Raw genomic sequence first — 21,729 nt, 5'->3', positions numbered from 1 at the left:
GTATTTGAGGCTCCTCGTCTTTATTCTAGTCCAAGGTCCAAGGGTGCAATGAGAAGTTAACCAACAACCTTCTCCTTCCCGTCACCGGGTCAGCGACACGCCGCCCGTTCCTTTAAGCCCTCTCGCAAAGCAAGTGGGGATACAGATAAGTCCTCCTTTTGGGCAGAGGTTAAGAACCTTTCTGCGGTTCCTGCTCTGATTTAAAGGAATCATTCACAGGGGCGCCTGGGTGGCTCAGTCGGTTAGGCGTCCGACTTCGGCTCAGGTCACGATCTCGCGGTCCATGAGTTCGAGCCCCGCGTCGGGCTCTGGACTGATGGCTCAGAGCCTGGAGCCTGCTTCCAATTCTGTCTCCCTCTCTCTCTGCCCCTCCCCCATTCATGCTCTGTCTCTGTCTCAAAAATAAATAAACATTTAAAAAAAAAAAAAAGAAATCATTCACTCTATTCCCCTCGTTCTGTAGACAGAGGGTAGGCAGGGTAGCTGTTCAGACGGACAGTAAGAAGGAGGGAGACGGACTTGCCCAGGCCCCACCCACCACGTGTAAGGAACAGAGCTAGGCTTATTAGAGTTTGGGACATTTGGTGGCCCTCCCCTTGCCCCCCTCCCCACGACTCCTTAAGCTGGTTTAAAGCACCTAATGTTTCTGTTTTTATTCAGTTGGTCGAGTACCAATAATAACTTACAAATCCACAGGGAAACCAAAGGAGAACAATTCTGGTTGGACAGAAGTAATCTATTAGCAAAAAGTTAGCTGCACTGGACAGTACACTACAGTTCTAGGTGCTGCCCCAGGGAAGGCAGCCAGGAGAGTCTGTGTGTTCTCTGCACGAGAGCAGTACGGACGCGTCCCGGAAGCCAGTCCTGGACCCGGCTCTCACTTTCCCGCTGCGTTATTCTGCTGCTGCTGCTCCGCCAGGGCTTGCTGAAGGCGCATCCGCTTCCGGGAATAGTGCTGCCAGTGCAGAATCTGCTGCTCGTCGATAAACTTGGCGCACTGAGCGTTCACCAGCTCCTTGCGGAAGTGCTCGTACTGAAGCAGCTCGAGCATGTGCAGACACTGTGGGTACCTGGGTGCGAGTGGACAAGTTAACGACCGGCACGGTCTAGGTCAATCGCGCCAGGCTCCAACTCAGTTTCTTGCTCAAAACTGATGTCGTAGCCTACCATTTCTAGAATATTCGTTCACGTTGGTAGTACGGGTTCTGTTTTTCCTGCTTCTGCAAAGAAGCCGCTCATCAAAAGTCAGCACGAAGCAAAAGTTTCCAAAGGGAAAAAAACTTAAGTTCAGAAAGACTGAATAGCCCGCCCAACACTACACGGGAGCTGGTAAGCAGAGTCCAACTTTGGGGGCAATCATTCAGTTCTGTGGTGGTGTCCAAGGTGAGGACCATAAACACTTTTTATTTTAGTAATTACCTGTTTATAGTTGATAACTACCAGTTTTCCATCAGTAGCGAGAAGGACAACTTTTATTCAAAACCGACTCCGTTTCAGAAATAACTGCACACGAGCCCTGTGCCCTACTTTCCACAGGGACGTAACAGTTCTGGAATTGCTTCACAGGTACTCCGAGACTGAGCAACTGAGTGCGTAAGCACACCTTAGATAAAGAGAGCCAGATCGCTGACTGGTAGGAAAGTTGTTCCACACAGGATGGCGGGGGGGGGGGGGGGGGGGGGGGGGGGGCTGGAATGGACCCTGTGTTAAGGAGCTGCAATTGGAAACATCAGTATGAACTCCTGGCTTTTAATATAGAGACACAGAAACAGACAAGGATTAGAAGTACGTACGTACACACACACACACACACACACACACACACACACTTCTTAGCTGTGTGTCCTGAGAGGGCCTAGCAGCAATGACACTGGTACCAACAGGCACACACAGATGATGGATTGTGAAATTCCATTTTCCAGGGCCCCTGGCGAAATGGCTGGCTCCAGGGCTAAGGCAGGGAAGGCACAAGATGAGCCGGGAATGTTATGCAGTGCCAGAAAGAGGAGTGCCCAGAAAATCGTGGGGATGAGTCACAAGGACTCAGGAGGCAACCTAAAGGGGCTCCTAGTGGCCAAATCTGGAACCGTTACAAGAAAACACACTTATAATCCAAAAAATAAGAATCCAGGAGTCCATATTGATGTGGCTCTTTTAAATGAATAAATAAATAGGGAAAAGAGGAATGATTCATCCTCATACCTAAACCACAACTGATTAACGTAGAAAGTGACAGAATTAGAAAATCAAGCAAAAACTGCTTCGGGCAGGTATCAACAGACTAGGGGGTCAAAGTATGACACGAAACAAAGTATGTACACAGTCTCGAAGCACTTCCTCGCAAGACACTTAGTAAATACAAAAGGAAAACTAGTAACGTGACGTGGTAAAACCTGGCAGTTACCACCTGCCTCAACCTAGTGGCCAAAATTAACATCACTAGTAGCAGGTCAAATTGACTTCCGGCAACTCCTGACAGGATATATACCAAGAAGTTTAGAAAATCACTTCCGGGTCACAGTGGGGTGGGGTGGGGTGGGGGGTGGGGGGGGGCAGAGGGGGGGTGCAGGGGGAAGGACCAAGAAACTCAAGATTAAAGACTTAAGGAGGCATAAATACAACATATAGCACAGGAGCTTAGACTGGATACCGTCCCAGACACAGGTCATTAATGAGACAGCGGACAAAATCAGAATGAAGTCTGCAGACTAGATAATACGTTAATATTAATGTTCAGATTTTGATCTCTGTCCTGTGGTTACAGAAAATGTTAACATTTAAAATATCTGGGTGAAGAATACATAGGAATTCTCTTTATGATTTTTGCAGCTATTTCATAAGTGAAATTATTTCAAAGAGAAAAGACATGAGATCTGAGTCCATTAAAAAACCTTCAACCTAAGAGAGCTCGGAGCCAGACTTGTGCAGGCGGTATAGACAGGTCGGAAGGATGAAAACCGCATATACCGCGGGGTGCCTCCCACGTCTTCATGCGCACGTAAATCACTCCCTGAACGCAGACTCTGATTCAGCAGGTCTGAGGTGGGGGCCTGGGTTCTGCATCTCTAACAGGCTCCCAACTGACAGCAGGGCTGCCGGTCTGGGGACCACGCTGAGGAGCAGGGCGCAACCCCACTGCTGTCCTTCCGAGACAACATCGGTATGATCGGCACTCCAAAGACACAGCTGCTCGTAGCTGTTGGTGCCTGAGCCTGAATGCCTTGCTCACACCCAACCTCTTTCCTTCTCATGCAGGCATCGGGACGGGGAAAGACCTGGGTCCGAAGGGCATCGGGACGGGGAAGGACCTGGGTCTGAAGGGCATCGGGACGGGGAAGGACCTGGGTCTGAAGGGCATCGGGACGGGGAAAGACCTGGGTCTGAATACCAGCCCCGCCACTCACCAGCCGGCTGGCCTTGGACAAGGTTCTCAACCTCAGGCAGCTTTAGCTTCCTCACCTGTAACCTAAACCACCGTGACAACCAAGAGAGTGGTCTCAGGTGGCATTCGGTCAATAAACGGAACTCGGACACGCAGTGATCATCTCTCAAACTTGTAAAGACAACGCTCAGAGTAAGTATTTTCACAGGCTACAACTCTGGCCTTAACCGACAAGAGGAAGTAAGAGGTACCGAAGGAAAGTTGCCCCTTTAGATTTCGAAAAAGTAAATGAGGCATAAACGGAGAACTCAGTTAACAGCACTGATGAAAACAAGAACAGAGGAGTTGGAGTTGGCATAAAGCTCTCAGCGAGTCGGCGATGTGAATCCCTGCCCCCCCCCCCATGAAAAAGTAACAGGAACTCAAGTTACACTTATTGGAGCGTAACGTCCACCTGAAGAAGTGTGGCTGGTCCACCGCACCCTGACTGCACCCGAAGGCCTGTGTCTAGTTCCTGGCAGAACAGCGGAGGGCACGGTGGCACAATATCCCAGGGAGGGCGCGTGAGAAACGGCTGACAGCGGCTGAGAAAGCACGGGTAAGGGCTACGTCGCAGGTGCGGGTACCGGCTACCAGGGAAGCAGGACGAGCGGTGCCAGGGTCTGCACGCGGCGGCCGCCCCTCAGGTGAGCCGGCCCCAACATGGAAGGGGGAAGCCCTGCAGTGAGCAGACCCTCCAGATTTGAGGAGTAACTACAAGTCTGGATTATTATACGAAACTCTCCGACCTTTAAGGTCAGCAACTCTTAAACAAAAGCCTCCTGCGACTGGTGACACACGCCCACAGCGGTTAGCCTGCAACCTCTCTTGAATGCAAACATCTGAAGGGCAGTTGCCTCAAGGGGTCACAGACGGGTTCTGGATTGACTCGGGGGCAAAACTGGAGATCTGGGTTGAAGCTGCACACAGGGGTATCATAGCCCAATAAAAGGAAACACTTCCCGTCATGCAGCTAGCAAGGGAACCGGCTGTCCCTAAACAGAGCAACAGGCGCTCCCTGGAACCCTCCAGAGCGCAGCCGGCCATCCCGCCAACACTGGGGGGACACAGAACTCCCCGTGCCTGTGGCCCTGTGTCCACACGGAGTCTCCAAGTCTACATACACACACCACCTAATAAAGTCTTCACTGTGATTATTAAATAAGTGGCTGTTTTATAAAGGACCAGCAAGGGAGCAAAGGGGTCCTGCAGGCAGGGAGATGCGGGCTTCAAAAATCAGTTATTAGACACAGATCAAAAAAGTGAGTTGGATAAAGTACAAGTTTGAATCATTTTCCTCTCAAATGTGTTTGTTTAAAAAAGAAAAAGACAAAAAGGGCACCTGGGTGGCTCAATTGGTTAAGCATCTGACTTCGGCTCAGGTCATGACCTCGCGGTTCGTGGGTTCGAGCCCAGCATCGGGCTCCGCGCTGACGGCTCAGAGCCCGGAGCCTGCTTCAGATTCTGTGTCTCCCTCTCTCTCTCTCTCTCTCTCTCTCTGCCCCTCCTCCACCCATGCTCTTGCCCTGTCTCTCAAAACAAATATTAAGAAAAAAATTTTTTTAAAGAAAAAGACAAGGAAAAAAAAAAGACAAGTTTCACTACTGCCTACCTAGTTAGACAAAGAAAAGGCCTGAGTTCAAGGTTTAAAGAACACAGGTCTTGCACATACGAGGCTCTAAAGAAAGACAACAGCTACAGACATGCTGCCTTTTTTTTCTTTTACAAACTAAAGGTTTGTGGCAACCCTTCATGAAGCAAGTCTGCCCGCACCATTTTTCCAACAGCATTTGCTTACCTCATGTCCCCGTGTCGCATTTTAATAATTCTCACATTTTAAACTTTTCATTATATTTGCTATGGTGATCTGTGATCATGACTTCCTAAAAGCTTAGATGATGGTTAGCATTTTTTAACAATATATTTTTTTATTAAAATATCTACCTTTTTTTTTTTTAAAACACTATTGCACATTTAATAGCCTGCAGTATTGTGTGAACATAAGCTTTATACACTGGGAAACCGAAAAATTCCTTTGGCTTGCTTTACTGCAGGGTTCACCTTCTTGCAATGGTCTGGGACAAACCCACACTGAGATGTGGCCGTAATAAGAATCAGATACGGTCACCCCCCCCCAGAAAATCTTGCTGATAAGTGCCCTATGTTCTTCAGTTTTCAGCCGACGACTATGCCATTGCATTTAAAGACTGTGGGCTCGTCAGGGTCGGAAACGGAGAGAGATGGGGTGAGTGGTACAAGTCGAGTCAGACAAGACAGAGCTAGGTCACACAGAGCCTGAGCCCAGGTAAAGAGAAGGGACTCTGTTCTGCATGGGATGGGAGGGCACTGACAGGCTCTAAGCAGCAAAGTGTCCTGTCGTAACATTTTTGAAAGATCAAGCTGGCTTCTGTGTAGAAAATTATTTTGCTTCCTTTGGCTTGGAGGCGGGAGGACACAGGATGAGGGTAAGAGAGGCAGGGATGAGCAGTGAGATTGCACAGTAACCCAACTTAGAGATGAGGCGGAGAAACTAAGACGTAGAGGGGTTCAAAATACATTTTTTCCAATGTGAAACTACAAAGTCTGTTAAATGTCAGTGTCTTGGAATATAATACACTACATACATATTTAGGACTGTAAAAATTAAACTTACTTTAGATACTTGGCATATTCTGGTTCTTTCCAGTAAAGCAAGTACTTAAGATAATTAACAAAAGCTTTGTCTTTGAAGTAACCTCTTTGGGCAAGAACTGAAAGGCATAAAAACAAAAAATATATCTGTAGAGCAAACCAATCCTGGAAGTACCGATCGGTGACCCCTAACATACAGAATCTACGTATGTAAATCCCCACCATCACCACACACTGAATTCAGAACATAAGTCCCAGTCCATTCACACACACACACACACACACACACACACACACGCACACCCGTTTAAGTGTAGCAGTGATCCCACTGAACTGAGCATACATAAAAGTAGACATTATTACGAATTGCAATTCTTCTTGTCAGAGATGTTAACAGGTACTCAATTCCATTAGGCGCCCAACAACTTACAATTAAGGTAATTGGGGTTGGCTAAACACTGCACGAATTCCAACTCCAACTGAAACCGAAGTCGATTTCCAGCATCATCTAGGACGGAATACAGCAAAAGTCACCCAAAATAAAGGTCACCATCTAGAACACTGACTTGTAGAAGAAGACGTGACTGCTGCTGAGAACGTATTTCTGCAAAAGTAAGGGCACGGCGTGGTTTTCCTAAACTGGGCGTGGGGGAAGGTGGCCCTTCCCCACTAGTCCGGGGGAAGCAGAGAGCGCTCTGCTCAACAAGATCAAGTGAGGCGCTCCTCTAAAGACAAGAGCAAAAGGCGCACCCACGGGGCAGGACACCCACCACCCGGGAACCGGGACCCGAGATTTCCAGACTGATCAGCGGGAGAAGGTCGTAATAACTGCGCCTCAGAGCCCCGCTAAGTACCCCGGGGAAAGTCCAGAATGCAAGCTGCAAACGGGCCGGCGGGACGTGCGCCGGTTCGAGAAATGTCAGGGGCAGAAAGGCTCACAGTCGGGCGACCTCTCACACTTAAGCACGCTCATCGGGGACGCGGAAAACCAGCGGCGGAAGGGACGGTTCAGGAGCGCGTCCTGCCGCTGGGGCCTCGCCGGGAGGCCGATGGGGTCGGCGTCCGAACGGCAGAGGTGAGAAGGAAGGAGCCGCGGACAGGAGCCCCGCCGGAGCTGCGCCGCAAAGGAGTCCCCGGGGAAGCGGGAAGAGATGTCTGGCCCGGGGCACCTGTGTTTGCTAGGGTCCCGAGCGCTACTTACCTGTCTCCATAGCGACGGCCGCGGCCATCGCGAGCAAAGCCGCTCCGCTGCCACCGGCCCCACGAGCAATTTGCCCGCAGGTTCCGGAAGCGGCGGCCCCTCTTCCGGTCGCGGGGCAGTGTGGGATGCGGGGCGGGGGCGGCCCCGCGCAGGCCCCACTCTCCAGCTCCGGCTGCGACCCCGCCCCCCGGCCCTCCGCAGGCCCCGCCCCCCGGCCCCTCACAGGCCCCTCCTCCGGCTCCTCGCAGGCCCCGCCCACCGGCCCCGCGCAGCCTCGGGAGGCGGCGCGCAGAGGGTCAGAGGCAGAGCCGTGGCGCCGGCAGAGGGGGAGCTAGAGGAGACACGGCCGATAGGGACGTGTTTTGGAGGCAGAGCTGACATGACTGATGGACGTGGAAGGTGAGGGAGAGGAACAAGAGAACCAAGAATGACTGGAGCGGTCCGGTGCGCGGTGGTGCCAGTTCCTGGGATGAGGGTCACTAGGGAAGACAGGTCTGGGGGGAAACCCAGTTGAGGTGTGGCACGTTGAGTCTGAGATGCCTGCAAAATACCCGCAGACGCAGAGGGGCGGCGGGGTGCAGGAGGCTGGCTACCGTGACAGGTGAGGGTTGGAAGTACAAATTGAGAGCTCGTGGGTGCATGGGTGGCATTAAAGCCACGGGACTGAGTGACTGTCACCTGCCAGTCTGTCCCGCTCCTTTTATGCCCCGTGAATGGATTCGCGAGTACCAGCTGGCTGAACACCCCTTCCCCTCTCTCAGCCCCACAGGGACCTGCCACAATTTTTCCTTGCCCAGAGCCTCCTGGTGGCCACCAATAAGGGAGAAAGTTTGCACTAAAATGGTAGACAAATCTTGGCTTTCACAGGCTACTACTGCTCCTGGGAAGGTCTCGAAGGTTCATGTCCTGGGTTTTTGGGGGTTTTTTTGGCGGGGTAGGCGGGGGCGGGGGGGTGTGGATATCAACCTGTCATCCTAGTCCCAGGTCCTCATGGGAGGGCCAAGGCCACCTGAACCGGTAACAGTGGTTCTCCACTGGGGGCACTCTGGCCCCGCAGGGGACACTTGGCAATGTCTGGAGATATTTTTGTCACAACTGTGCGGGTTGGAGGCTTCTGGAATCTAGCGGGTGGAGCCCAGGGATGCCAATAATCTTGCCACAATGTGCAGGACCCCACCCCACCCCCGACAATAGAGAACCACTCGGCCCCAAATACCAACGGTATCAAGGTTGAAAATTCTGAAGATTCTAGCAGCTTAGAAGGCTAGAGCGTGGTCCGTTGGGGGAAGCACCCCACTTGGAAGAAGGATTTGCTGCTGGAGAGGGTTAGAGGCAGTGGCCTCTGTCACATGTCAGGACAGGTGCTCCGAGAGAGGGAGATGTTGATTTTGAGGAGACCTTACCTGCCTGCTGTCAGTGACTCCTGTGACATTTATCCCTGGAGGGAAGGTGGGTGGGCAGTCCCATCTAGCAGGTGTAGGTGACCTTGATTCTGCAGGACCTCGCGGTGGGGTCGGGCACTGGCCATTGCCAGGCACTGTGCTAAGTCATTACCCACACCACTTCATCTAATCACGGGGCAGTGCCCTGGGCTCAGGGGCTCAGGGGCTCAGGCCAGGGGGGTGGTGTAAAACCCCAGAGGGTACCCTAAAGCTTCTGACTCATAAAACTGATGCTGTAAACTAACAATTAGACTTTGGAATTTAGTCTTTGGTGAGCTTACTAATTCTTTTTAGCATGACAGACCATGTGCATTATATACAAACACTCTCTTAATCAGTGTCTTTTTTAATTCATTCATTAATTTATTTTAATATTCATTTAGAGAGAGAGAGAGAGAGAGAGACAGAATCCCAAGCAGGCTCCGTGCTGCCAGCGCAGAGCCCAATGCAGGGCTCGAACTCACGAACCGCAAGATCATGACCTGAGCCGAAATCAAGAGTTGGGCACTCAACCGACTGAGCCATGCAGGCGCCCCAATCAGTGGTTTTTATGTTTATTATTTTTAATTTTCCTGTTAAAAAAATTTTTTTTACTGTTTGTTTATTTTTGAGAGACAGCAGGAGACAGAGCGTGAGCAGGGGAGGGGCAGAGAGAGAGGGAGACAAAGAATCCAAAGTAAGCTCCAGGCCCTGAGCTGTCGGCACAGAGCCCGATGCGGGGCTCGAACTCGTGAACCATGAGATCATGACCTGAGCTGAAGTCGGATGCTTAACCTACCTAGCCACCCGGTTGCCCCAGAAATCAGCGGGTTTTTTTTAATGAACAAAGTAGTTGCTTTTCTTTAACAATGTTCCTTACTGACATTTTTATTACAAAGGTGATATGTGTTATGTGTAACAAATGAAGATAATTCAATGATCGGTAAAGAAAAATTTAATAATTTGTCATCATTCCTTTCCATTACATCCTCTGGAAATCATTGATGTCAGCAGCCTGGTGCATATCCTTCTAGACCTTTCCGCATTCACCGCTTCCGGACCCCTTCGTAGTAGCACGGGCAAGACGGCTTGGAAGATTACTGGAAACGCCAAAGACTTGATTTCCAGATGATTGGTTCTCTTGAAAGGATACGGGATTCTGGGAGCTTCCTTCTCTTTGTTATGATCATGCCATAAAAAAAGGGTTTTATGTAAGTCTGTCCTTCCCAATTTCACTTGTCCGTGTTTCAAAGCTGAAACCCAGAGAGGCATACACAGAGCAAGATGGCATCCAAAAAAGGACAAGAGTTATGAAGGAAAAGGGTATCACAAGATACTTGTCACTTACTCTGCTTTACATCTGCGAGTCCACAGGTGTAAAATGACCCCGTGTGTTGGGGCACCAGGGTGGCTCCGTCGGTTAAGCGTCTGACTCTTGATCTCAGCTCAGGTCATGATCTCACGGTTCGTGAGTTCGAGCCCCACGTAGGGCTCTGTGCTGCTTGGGATTCTCTCTGTTTCCCTCTCTGCCTGTCTCCCGCTCACACACACACACACACACACACACACACACACTCACTCTCAAAACTAATTAAACTCAAAAAGAATAAATAAAATGCCCCGTATGTTAAAGAAGTTTCTATCGGTCATCATGTTGGAAGCACCTTCTGTGTGCCGTGTCTGTGTGCCCTCCCCCCACCACACACCGTGGGAGCTTCTGGACCTGTGACGTGGATGTGAGGCTGAGCCCAGCAGGTGCACAAGAAGCAGACAGCAATGCTGTCCCTCCGCCCCTGCCAAGAACGCCCGCCGTCAATGGCTCCATCTACTAATCCCTTGGGTTTATCGAGCTAGGTAGCTGTCTGTGGTTCTTGCCAACCAGGTTGGTTTGGAAAACTAAGCAAGTACGAGTCAGCACCTGTCACCGTCCTCGTAATCCATCCGTTTAAATGTAAGCTGAGGGCAGCTCCGGGAATGAAGCATGTGCGTAAGCGCGGTCAGCTGTGTGGAAAAGGCTCGGAAGAATGCCCTTAACGGGACCCTCTTCCCCCCCCCCCCCCCGTCACACAAGCCACGGGAAGAACCAGTGAGGCATCTGGTCTGTGCTCTGGGCATCCTGCCCTGGATCCGTGACCCAGCTTCTAGGGGCTTCCGCATGCTGTGGCCCAGAGAAAGACTTCACTGTTTAAACCCACCCCACCCCCATTTTTCCCCCATCACAGTCGATCTTCGTGGTACAGATGGAAAAGGCTGAAGTCCGCAGCGGCCGAAGGCAGCTTGGCCAGGAGCAGACGTCCTCACAACCACTGCTTCCCGCCTCCTGGGACGGTTTCTTGTCATAGCCAAGTGGAGGTGAGTGTGAGTGTGTTGTCCCTACGGTGAATTTGCAGGGAGCACCGCGCACGAGACTAAAACCAGAGGAGGAGGAGAGACGGAGCGACACTTCTATGGAATTCTGCAGACACTCTCATTCCCAGGAGACTCTGTAAACAGCTCATTACACTTTTGAAGGTGTTATTAGGTACAGAAGCGTCATCATGTCTCGTTGATAAATTGGCCCTTTATGGGTAGGAAATGCCCGTCTTCCCATGTATGGAGGACGTGCTGTATCTTGTAGCTGGATCTTGGTTTTTTCTCCTAACGTAATCGTTTCGGCCTTCTATTTTCTGTGATTATTGACGGGGTTGGCTGATTTACTCTTTCTGTTTCCCGTTACGGGTTTCGTCAGGGTTCACAGCGCCCGTTTCGGACCACGCTGTGCCCACACGTGGATGCTATGCGCGTGGCATGCAGCACGGGAGCCTTGGAGGGTTCGCCCCCGTCCCCGCCTCCGCTGCTGTCCTCCTGTGTGTCCCCCACGTCGCAGACCCCGCGTTCGTGGCTGGCGTATTCGATGATGTTTTCTAGAAATGTCAATAACAACTTCTGAAGGTCCTATTCCCTCGCACCGTCAGAGACACGGGAGGCCCGTCCCTTCGCGTGGGTGCAGAGCGTCTGGGTCCCCTCACACCTTCCTCCCTCCTGCCCGAAGCCCTTTGTCAGTGCAGGTTTCCCCGTGTTGTGTGTCCAGTAAAGCTGTGAGTTTGTCCTCGTGTTTGAAATATATTTTTTCCTGGACAGAGAATCCTTACTTTCTTTTTCTCTCTGTACATTAAAAGTGTTATTCCAATGCCTTCTTTTTTTTTTTTTTTTTAACATTTATTCATTTTTCGAGAGACAGAGTGTGAGCAGGGGAGGAACAGAGGGAGAGGGAGACCCAGAATCCCAAGCAGCCTCCAGGCTCTGAGCTGACAGCACAGAGCCCGACGCGGGGCTCGAACGCACGAACCGTGAGATCATGACCTGAGTGGAAATCGAGAGTCGGACACTTAACCGACTGAGCCCCCCAGGCACCCCCACCCTCTTCCTGTTTCTCATTCGCGGTTCACTGCGTATCTGGGATCTGTGGCCGGAGCTTGGGAAGCGAGGGTGGGCATTCAGCACACTAAACCCCAGAAGAAAATCTGGGAGTGTGACGTCAATTCTGTGGATGGCAACCTGCGTTCTTCTCATTAACGAAGCGAACACAGAAAAGCCCGGAATCTGCCCGAGCATTCACACACCGTAAAAGTGGAGGTGCTGTGTGCTGTCACCGTGTGGGACATACTCACACTGGGAGTCACGTCAAACCCGTTGGAGGAAAGCGCCGAGGCCTCCTCCCGCTACAGAGCCCCTCCGAGTCCGTCCGCGCCCGGCTTAGCATCCGTGCCATGACAGGCAGTGGACAGCAGAGGTCAGGCCATCCCCGCAGGGCGGCCGACCTCGGCTAAGGCCCGACCTCAGCTGAGAAGCAACAGGCCCGAGGTGGCAGCTGTTAATAGAAACCCCGGCTGTCTTGCCTTGGGGTGACCACTTGGGAGAGCCCGCCGTCCTCCCCCCAGCGAGGCCTTGCCACAGGACCCTTCCCCCCTCTACCCCCAGACCGGGTTCTTTGGATGTCAGAACACCCCCGGATACTTCAGGGGAAGGTCCTGGCATTGAGGCTTGGGCCCCGGCCACATTCACTTTGGAAAACCAGGATTCGGGACCGTCCCCGGCCAGCCCCAGGCCCCGCTAGCGCAGTTTACCGTCCCCCACCGTCCCCTTCCTCTCTGCTGGCCCGTCTGCAAAGTGCGGCCACGGGTGCGTTTCTGAAACGTTTCACTCTTCCTTTCCCACGTCCTCACACCCTTGTGGTGCTTCTGCGCCTCCGACACGGCGCGCAGCCTGGCCGCGGGCTGAGCGCCGTGCTCCCATCACACCCTGCTGGTGCTCACTCCTGTCCAGCCGGTGCTCCCCAGAGCCGCCGCGGAGGGAGACAGGGCCACGGGGGCCGGCGTCGTGTGGCCTGTCCCCCGTCCTCGTCCGACCCAGCGGGCACTGTGGGTGGGGCATGGCGTGGGCCCCCACACGGGCAAGCCTGTTGGATCCAGCCCCGGGGCCTTGTGCTCGTGGCAGGAGCCTGGCGGAGATGCGGGAACCCTAAGCCTGAGCTGGAGCCCCCTGGGAGCCAGCACCATGACCTGGGGGGCTCCCCGCCGCCTTTGCCCTGTGTCCCGGCACCCTCCACCCTTTCCCACCTCGCTGGCCTCGGCTAATCCTCAGGGCCTGTGCACTTTCCACGGCCGCTGCCTGAGCGCTCTGCCCCGGATTTGGTAACGATCTGCCCCTTGGTGTCCTTCAGGCGCTCGATCGCGTGCCCCCTCCCCCACCTCCGTCGCTCCCAACCCCAGCCCTTAGGATCTGTGCACGGCATTTACACAGCCCGCACTGGAGTTTGCACGCCCCACGGGAAGAACAAGGACCTCGGCTTGCGGGTCACGACTTCCCACCCCCTGGTGCAGAGCAGGCCAGCACCGCGTTCGCCCTAAGGACGGATGAACGAGTGAACGAATGGTCAGGAGGGACTTCAGGACCCTCCGCTGTTGGGACTCAGACCGAGGCTGCCCCTGGATCCCCGTGGGTCTGTGCGGGGTCGCTGGCTCCTCCGTGGGCGGCCAGGGGGGGCCCGGGTGGACCCTGAGCAGACGCTCGGACGCTCCTTCTGCCGGGTGGCGTGCAACCTGTCCCGAGGCCCTGCCCAGGCCTCCCCGCACCCCCGAGCCCACCTGCTGGGTGTTCCCACGCCCCCGCTGCACCTCCCCCCACAGCACCCGTGTGGCTCCCCCTGGGACGCTGCCTCCTTGACCTGCCCCCGTGTCTCCCGGGCGACTGGAAACCCATCAAGGGCAGGGACTGTCCTAAAGCCTCTCTTTGTCCGGTGAGCACGCATGGAGCAAACGAACGAGGTTAGGTTGGTGTGGACACAGGCGCGTCACCCAGCGTTCCTGGCCCCCGTGCGGCAGGCACAGGCCGGGCCTGCTGTGGGGTGCAGCCTTGTGGGAACACCGGCAAAGGGCATCTGGAAGCAGACGGGCTCCGAATAAAGACACACTTGTCCGAGGGGACGTGTTCATCCACGCACCGCGCGGTCCTTCCCGTCCCCTCCCGCTCCCCAGCGTGTACGGGGTCCCTACGCGGTGCCGTGGGCCGTGCTGGTCGCCAGGAGCGCCGGGCGATTCGGGCTCAGGTCCGTGCCTGCTGCCGGGTAGGCCAGGAGGGTTCAGTCCGTGACAAAGCGCCGTCGCCCCGTGACGCTGTAGCTGGGAGTCCGGACTTGCGCGGGCTTACCCAGATGGCTTCGCCTCCAAACAGCAAGAGCCTTCAAAGCCATTTCATTCGTCCCTTTTCTTAACCCGGCACCCAGCCCCCCCGTATCTGTTCTGGTTTGGTGCCTCGAGGTGTGAGCTCGGAATGACTTAGCGGGCATCACCCAGACCCCGTGGGGCCACCAGGGTGAGCTGGCCGGGTGGGCGGGCTCGGCCGGGACTGTGTCCCCACCAGCCTGAGGTCTGCGGCTTCGAGGTTAGAGAGCCCCAGACAGGGCACAGCAGGGCAGGCCCCCGGGGAAGACAGGAGTGTCTGTGTGGCCAGTGGGGAGGCACAGACCACGTTCACCAGCAGAGGCGGGGCCTCCCCAGCGTCCCGGCGGCTGCTTTACGTAATTATTAATTTTCACGTGTAGGTAATTTTATTTTCTGCTTGTTTGCACGTATTCTAAGGATCCTTAAACGTTGTCAGATAGCCTTCATATTCCCTATCTCTAAAAACGCTCACAGCGGCCACACTGGAGCACGTCGGACACGAGGGCTGTCCCTGCACTCGTCAGCTCCTACGGACAAATCTGCCATTTTTCGGTTGAATTACGTCCTTCCCACACATTCCCGGTGGTGGGATTACCGCGGAAGGCGGGATAAACGTTTTAGTAGCCCTGGCAACATGCTTTGCCCGATTTCTTCCCTACGAGGCTGTGCTAACTCACAGGCCGCTGGCAACGTGTCTGCGGATTTTATGGTTTTCCCGCCGTCTGGACGGCACGAGGTGCCATCACCTCCTCAGCGTGTGCTGATTTTGGAGGGGCGCGTCGTGGGCACCGCAGACGTCTGCCCCAGGGTGAGCGCGCTCGGCCGGGGGCGTCTTCCGCGTCACAGCCTCTGCGACCGTCCTTCCCGCTCCACCTCCCTCTGAGGACTGTCTGTCTGTCTGTCTCAGCCTTTCAGCTTCTGAATCCTGTCCGTCTTCAGCGGCTGACTGGGCAGGCACGGGTCTGGTTCACGGAAGTCCCAGGCAAGCTGCCAGCTAGACCCGGACACTGGCCACCGGCCTCTGCAGCCCCACCCCTCATCTCTGCAGGTGGCCTCGTCTGGGCTGACCTACCGAGAGGTGGCAGGGAGCGACCCTGGCCAGGGAGGCCCTGGAGGCTCCCTACCCTCGTGACAGCTCGCCAGGTGGGCCCGCGTGTCCTGGCAGCTGGGGATGTGTGGTCCAGCAGAGCCAGGAGGGGGTCCCCAAAGCCCAGATGTGTGGGCAGCAACGGGGCCCCCCGCCTAAATGGCAGGGAGAGCTCACGTCTCAGGCAGAAAGCCCACTGGGCCCCAGGTGGGTAGGGGGCCACGGGCGCTCCGTGGTGCAGCAGGGATGGAGCTGGGCCGGCGGCTGCCCTGCTTCCAACGGCTTTGACGTTTCTCGGGCGCTGGGAAGATTTTAGAAGACCACTAGTCTACCCAGGCAGACACGTCTGGGGAAGCCCCGCGGTTGGCGGATCACTGACTCCAGGCGTGGGACCCGTCGCTGCCCGCCACTGAGGCAGGGGGAGCCCCGGTCTCCGCGGTACCTCGCGGACCCCGAGGACGGCCGGCGAAAGCCAGACGGGACCCCGGACGGCAGGTCCCCCCTACTCATCGTATTTGACGTTTTTCAACACTCAGCTGTTTTAAGGTTGTTATTACACCAGATATAAAACATTCGGAAAATGGAGAAAACATCCCCAACGAAATTCGATCCTACAGACTCGCCACGCCCTTCCCTCCTGCGGCCGTGCCGTGCCGCCGCTGGGGTCGGACAGCGTGCGCGCTTCTGTGTTTCACTTTCTGTCGTAGGCTTCTGCCCCCCAGCCAGACGTGTGCCGTGACCTCGAGGGGCTGCAGAGTGAGCACGCTGTAAACTCCTGCTGTCGCCCGGGCGGCGTCCGTTTCTCTTCTCAGCCTTTCAAGAGCGTCAAAACGCACCGCGGTGAAGCTATTTTGGCCACGAATCTTGGTCCCTGATTTATTTCCCTTGGGTCGGATTCCTCCCCGAAGGAATACGTGTGGAATTCTACTTTTTCTTTCCAGAAAGGCTGAACCGACCCGTGCCCACCTTACCACACACAAAGACACCGGGGAAAACACCGTTAGGAAACACCGACTGACTCGAAAGGCGGTGCGTCTACCGCTTGCTTTGAGCGGGTCAGCTGAGGCTTGGGGAGGGAGAGGGCATGCGTGTCTGTGGCGGCCCTGGGGTCGCCCCAGGATGCGCGGCCTCCTCGTCGCGACAGAGCTGGGCCCACGCATCTGTTACCTGCCGGGACTCTCCCACGGCTGGGCGGACGCGGGGCCCGAGTCGGAGCCCACGGCCGCACGGACCCCGTGCTCCCCGTGGCCTACGGGCCACGCGCAGTAGGGAACACTCGGGGTCTGGGGAGGCCTTCCTTGTGCCCCGTTCACGGAGCAAGGGCCATTTTTATCCGCTACACGTCAGGCAAAACCTGTGCCAATTGCCAAAGACTCCACTTCAAATCTAGCAAATAAGAGAGAGGACGGTGTAGATTACGTTATATTTAAAACAAGCCCACACAATGCCTGTAATTTTTCATTCTGACTCCGTGATTACAGCCCGGGACCGGCCGGATCATAGTCATCCACACACCGACCCGCTGTTGGGACACATCGAATTAAAGGCTTTGCTGCAACTCGAGATTCTATTTTGAATGCCAACCACTGGCAGGTAACGGGCCTCTCGCAGGGCCAGTCTTGTTAGAGCCAGAGTCAGCTGTCAGAGTCAGCACCGGCCTCGGTCAAGACCACCGATGCTTGTGAGCAGACGAGACGCCCCGGCTTTGCCCGGCCTCGGCCTCGGGCCTGAGCCTGGGGCCTGCCGAGCCGCTGAGGGGGCCGGGAGGGGGGGGGGGGGGGGCTCCGTCCTCGGTCAGGGCGATCTCAGCCTCTGCCCTCTCAAGGTTCCTGAATGCTGCTCTGCCCCTGCCCCTCATCTCAGGGTCAGATAGGCCAAGCCCTGGCCATTGGGGACAGTTGTCACAGACGGGCTGGCATTGCCCGGAGGGGCCCCGTTCAGAAAAGAGAAAAAAATCCAAGGAGCAGAAAGGGGCCAGACCTGTCCCCGGACCCCCCCTCCACCCACCAGGGAACAGCCCTTCTCAGCCCCACGGAGACACCCCTGAGGGGGCAAGAGTGGGACTGGGCGCCCGCTCACACACCTGGAGCTGCACCAGCCCTTTCCCCGCGGGGCCCCCACACTGTCCTGCGTCCTGGTCCCGGGAGCCCTGCTGCTCGACTGAAGGCCCTTCCCGTGTGCCCTCGTCGCTGTCACCCCTGCCAGGCAGACACAGCTTGAGGCTCAAGCGGCGGCCTGAGCCCAGTGCCAATTCCTGCCCCTCCATGCGCCTGTTGCCCCCCCGGCCACGCCCACCGCCCCCTGCCCCAGCCAAACCCCAGGACGAGCCAGCTGTGGGACTGACGGCTCCCTTGTGTTGCCTTCGACTCCTCTCCTGTCTATCGTGATGTGCCCCCTTGTCACCGTTCACGTGACTCTCCTACCAGAGTCCTCAGGCCAGGGTCCGCGTCTGTCTGTCTGTCACTAGTTTGATATTTGGCACAGGTGTTTACCGCTTGTTAAGAAGAAAGAAAGAAAACGGGAGAATCTGCAAAAGCGTGCATCCTTCAAAACTCTGCTTAGAATGGATCCCGGGAAGCCTTTGCTGATTCACACAGACCGAGGTAACACGTGCCCTTCCACGGTCTGTGCGGCCGAGGGCTGTTTCCCGGGTCCACCCTGGACGGCAGGGACGGAGCCGGATTCTTCCCCGTGACCCCATCCAGGCGCACACCAGGCATCTGGCAGTGCCGGCGAATGGAGGACTGAATCGCTCCTCGGTGCGGGGACCCAGATTCAGGGCACGGTGACCCGAGCCAACCAGCCGCCCATGTCACCAGGCTGAAACCACCAGGGGCTGCCAGGGCGTTTGCGGAGGATTGAGTGCTGAAATAAGTCCTAACTCTAAAAAAGAAACAGACCCAGAAGTGTTCTATTTATATGAAAATCGGCTCCATTTTTAGGTAGCTGTCCTGCCTCACCTCCCCAAGGTGGCCCTGCCCTCCCACAGGCCCGCTCCACACCCCACCCCATAATCAGGCCCTACCTGCACCCGTCCTCTCCCCTGATTGCTCTCTGGAGTTTCCCTGGATTGTAGGGTGTGAGCTTCCAGACGCCCAGAGACCCGACTCATGCCTGGCCCCAGACTCCTTCCCTCCTCCCTCCCTCCCTCCCTGACCTGACTTTTAATCCCAGAGTTCTCCAAGAGCAGGCCAGAGTCAGGGCCCTGGGTTCTGGGGTGGGTGGGGGGGGAGGGGCAGGCCAGAGTCAGGCCCCAGGGTCCAGGGGTGGGTGGGGGGAGGGGCAGGCCAGAGTCAGGCCCCAGGGTCCAGGGGTGGGTGGGGGGCAGGGGCAGGCCAGAGTCCGGGCAGGGAGCCAGTCTGTGACTGGGTGGCCCCTCACTGAGCCACAGCAGAGCAGAGTCGAGGCTGGGCACAGGGGAGCCAAGCCCTGCCCCTCCCAGGTCTCAGGCCCGCGGGACCTCCCTTCCACGTTCAATACAACTCCAGTCCTCCCAGTGCCAGCAGTGGGCTTTTGGAGTCAGAACCATGTCAGGGTCGGCTCTGCCGGGGCTGGCGTGTTTGGACCCCCCGCCCGCCTCCTCAGCCCCTCCCAGCCCAGCCCCTCTCTGGCCGGAGGGAGACGCGGCTGCTGCCCGTGTGTGCTGAGGGCCAGCCAGGGCAGGGCCGCACAGGGCCGCAGGGTCCGAAATGCAGGCGGGGCAAGCTCACAGAGGCCCCCCGAGGCCCCTGCCCCTGGCATCCAGCCCTCCCGTGAGCCCGTCTCCAGTCCGTGGCTCCCTCACCCCTGCACCCGCGCCTAGGCCCGGAGTGCCAGAGGTCCCGGGGGACAGGGGGTGGGGGGGATGGGGGCCTCAGCACCGCGGCAGCTTTCCCAGCCTCGAGCCAGGTTCTAGAAAGAGCTCGGGGCGAGCCCGTGGCGGGCGCTGGGCCTCCCTCCCAGCTCGGCCTCGGGGCTGCGGCCAGCTCCCAGCTCACCACAGCCGTGCTGTCCCCAGAGCCGGGCCCCACCGCAGGGACAGTGAGCCGAGAGGCTCTGTGGCTATAAATGTCAAGTGGCCAACCGCGGACACCACAGAGCCCGCCGTGGGCAGGAGCCCCGGGTCCCTGGAAGCCGTGTCCCAGCTCCGAGGCTGAGAGGGCCGCGGGGGCCGGTGTAACGCCCGGCTGGGGGCAGGGCAGGCGGGACACCGCACAGCGCTTTGCACACCCGTGTTCGGGGCCTCTGCACCACCCCCTTCAGCTTGGTTTATATCGTCTTTCTGGAGCTGTGTTCTTCTGCAGGTCTGACCCTTGCCGGGGTAGGTCCGGGTCACGGCTTCAGACCCATCTGGAGGCTGCCCCAGGCATGGTCAGGGTGACCTTGGGGTGGGCCTGGGGCCTGCTCCCAGGCACTGGAGAACAGGGGGTCCCACGAGAGGCGGTGATGATGGCCCAGAGCTCTCAGAAGCCTGGAGAGGTCCTCATGACCCCTCACGGGCCGGGGGCCACCCCGGGAGGAGGGGCCGGCCTCCCCCCACCCCCACCCTGCAGGCCTGGGCGGGAGTGTAGCACCAGGTGGGGGGCAGGCCCGGCCAGAAGGGTCTGGGAAACGCAAAGGGAAGGAAAGGCTCTCCTCTAACACCCCTGCCCCACTGGACAGTCTGTCCCTGGCACAGACCCTCCCTTCAGGCGAGGGAACCGGCCAAGAAAGGTCGCTCTCCGACCTGTCCCCTGCCCCGCAGCAGAGCTCGGAGCTGAGCCCCTGGGTTTCTGGGGACACGGCATGAGGTGGGACCGGCTTCAGCAATCTCTCTTCCGTGTCCCTGGGCTGGAGCCCCACGGGGAGGGGGGCGGAGATGCGCGCCTGGGAAGCTCGGTCAGCCGAGGAGAGAGACCAGACCGGGAGGGGTCCCGGACACGACCTACCCCGGCCGAGGTCAGTCCTGGGGCCCGTCCCCTGCTGGCAGCCCGTCCCCACACCCTGTGAGTCGGAGGCCCGGCTTCCCAAGCCCACTAACAGGGAAAATAGAAACAGGCTGGACAGATGTTCACCACGAAAAACATTTACTGCTGCTTATTTACAGCGTACTTTGCACCGGACGGGAGGGCGCAGGAGGAGCTCGGATACACGGGAAAGGGCATCTTCTGTGTAGATGTCCTTTGTCAACTGAGTTCGACTACAAACCTATTCCGATTTACTCATTTCTCCAATTTAAAAACAGAATGAGCTCTTGAACGGAAACAACCCGAGTCAGACTACACTAAGTGCCAGATGCGCTCCAGGCTTCGGGGATGCGGGAGTACAAAACAGCCCACATCCCCTGCCCTCGCGAGGCTGGCACTCCTCAAGGTGCAGGGGACGCAAACGAAAGAACTCGAGAAGCGAATTATACTCTGCTGGAGGATGGACAGCCAGCACAGAAAAATGAAGGAACGTATGGCGCGCGTGGGGCCACTGGCACAGAGTGTGGCTCGCCTGGTCGGGGAGCAGCGAGGGGTCCGGTGCGGCCAGACCGGCTCTGCCCGCGGTTCCGGACGCTTGGCAACGCGTGGAGTCGTGTTTCGCTGTCCCGGCGGGAGGGTGGGGGTGTGGGGCTGCTCTTGGCATCTGGTGAATAGAAGCCAGGACGCTGCTGAATATCCCGCAGCACAGAACGATTCGGCCCCAAGTGCCAACAGCGCCGAGGCCCAGAAACCCTGGAGGGGGAGGGAGAGCAGTGGGAGAGATGGCCGGAGAGGTAAATGCCCACCGGGTTGTTTTTGGAACTAGAGAAGCTGATTCAGAAATTCTTATGGAAAAGTTTGTGAGAATCCCTAGGGCGGGGGTTGAGGGAGATTACAGAGAAGAATAAGCAGAGAGTAACGAGCTTCACCAGATCTTAACATAGACTATGAACATTCCTATGCCAAATGACTAGTGTCCTTAATATATAAAGAGTTCTTACAAATGAGTAAGAAAAGACCTTTTAAAAAAACTTACTTTTTCATGTGTATTTGAGATAGTGAGCTAGAGAGGGACGGCGGCGGGGGAGGGGGGATTCCAATCTGCCTCCGTGCTGTCCGCTCAGAACCTGACGTGGGGCTCCATCCCAAGACCCTGAGATCATGACCTGAGTTGAAATCAAGAGTCAGACAGACGCTCAACCGACTGAGCCACCCAATAAAGGCCCCAAGGAAAGGCCTTTTAAAAAACTTTTGAAGAAAAATGGGAAAAGGGAGTTCACCAAAAAGAGACACAAATGGTTTATAAATACGTGGCGAAAAAATTCATGTTCCTTGTTCTAC

The 21,729-nt window shown here is 56.3% G+C and overlaps 1 protein-coding gene and 1 long non-coding RNA gene across 2 annotated transcripts; one reads left to right on the top strand and one right to left on the bottom strand.

Annotated features, from left to right (window-relative positions):
• Positions 1-627: 627 nt before the first annotated feature.
• MED31 (mediator complex subunit 31) lies at positions 628-7,385 on the bottom strand. The gene is made up of 4 exons (XM_078437935.2): positions 7,254-7,385; positions 6,483-6,560; positions 6,075-6,171; positions 628-1,070 (listed from the first exon to the last, which is right to left on the bottom strand). The coding sequence occupies exons 1-4, from the start codon at positions 7,279-7,281 to the stop codon at positions 878-880; spliced, it is 396 nt and encodes a 131-aa protein (XP_078294061.1). The 5' UTR covers positions 7,282-7,385; the 3' UTR covers positions 628-877.
• A 126-nt stretch (positions 7,386-7,511) lies between these two features.
• LOC132688476 (uncharacterized) lies at positions 7,512-11,843 on the top strand. Its single transcript, XR_009614546.3, has 3 exons — positions 7,512-7,652; positions 10,897-11,026; positions 11,403-11,843. It is a non-coding gene; the product is annotated as an uncharacterized LOC132688476 (long non-coding RNA).
• The last annotated feature ends 9,886 nt before the right edge of the window (positions 11,844-21,729 follow it).

The sequence above is a fragment of the Panthera onca genome, chromosome E1 (genome assembly GCF_046562875.1).
Source record: "Panthera onca isolate mPanOnc1 chromosome E1, mPanOnc1 haplotype 2, whole genome shotgun sequence".
NCBI lineage: Eukaryota > Metazoa > Chordata > Mammalia > Carnivora > Felidae > Panthera > Panthera onca.
The sequence above is the reverse complement of the archived record's forward strand: the minus strand, read 5'-3'. Positions and strand labels throughout refer to the sequence as shown.

What these genes read in the sequence shown, in the direction of transcription:
- MED31 (XM_078437935.2), bottom strand. Translation starts at nt 7,281, where the DNA reads ATGGCCGCGGCCGTCGCTATGGAGACAG. An exon ending in GGCCGTCGCTATGGAGACAG is followed by an intron (nt 6,561 to 7,253) that starts GTAAGTAGCGCT and finishes ATTCCGTCCTAG; the next exon opens with ATGATGCTGGAAATCGACTT. An exon ending in CAACCCCAATTACCTTAATT is followed by an intron (nt 6,172 to 6,482) that starts GTAAGTTGTTGG and finishes TATGCCTTTCAG; the next exon opens with TTCTTGCCCAAAGAGGTTAC.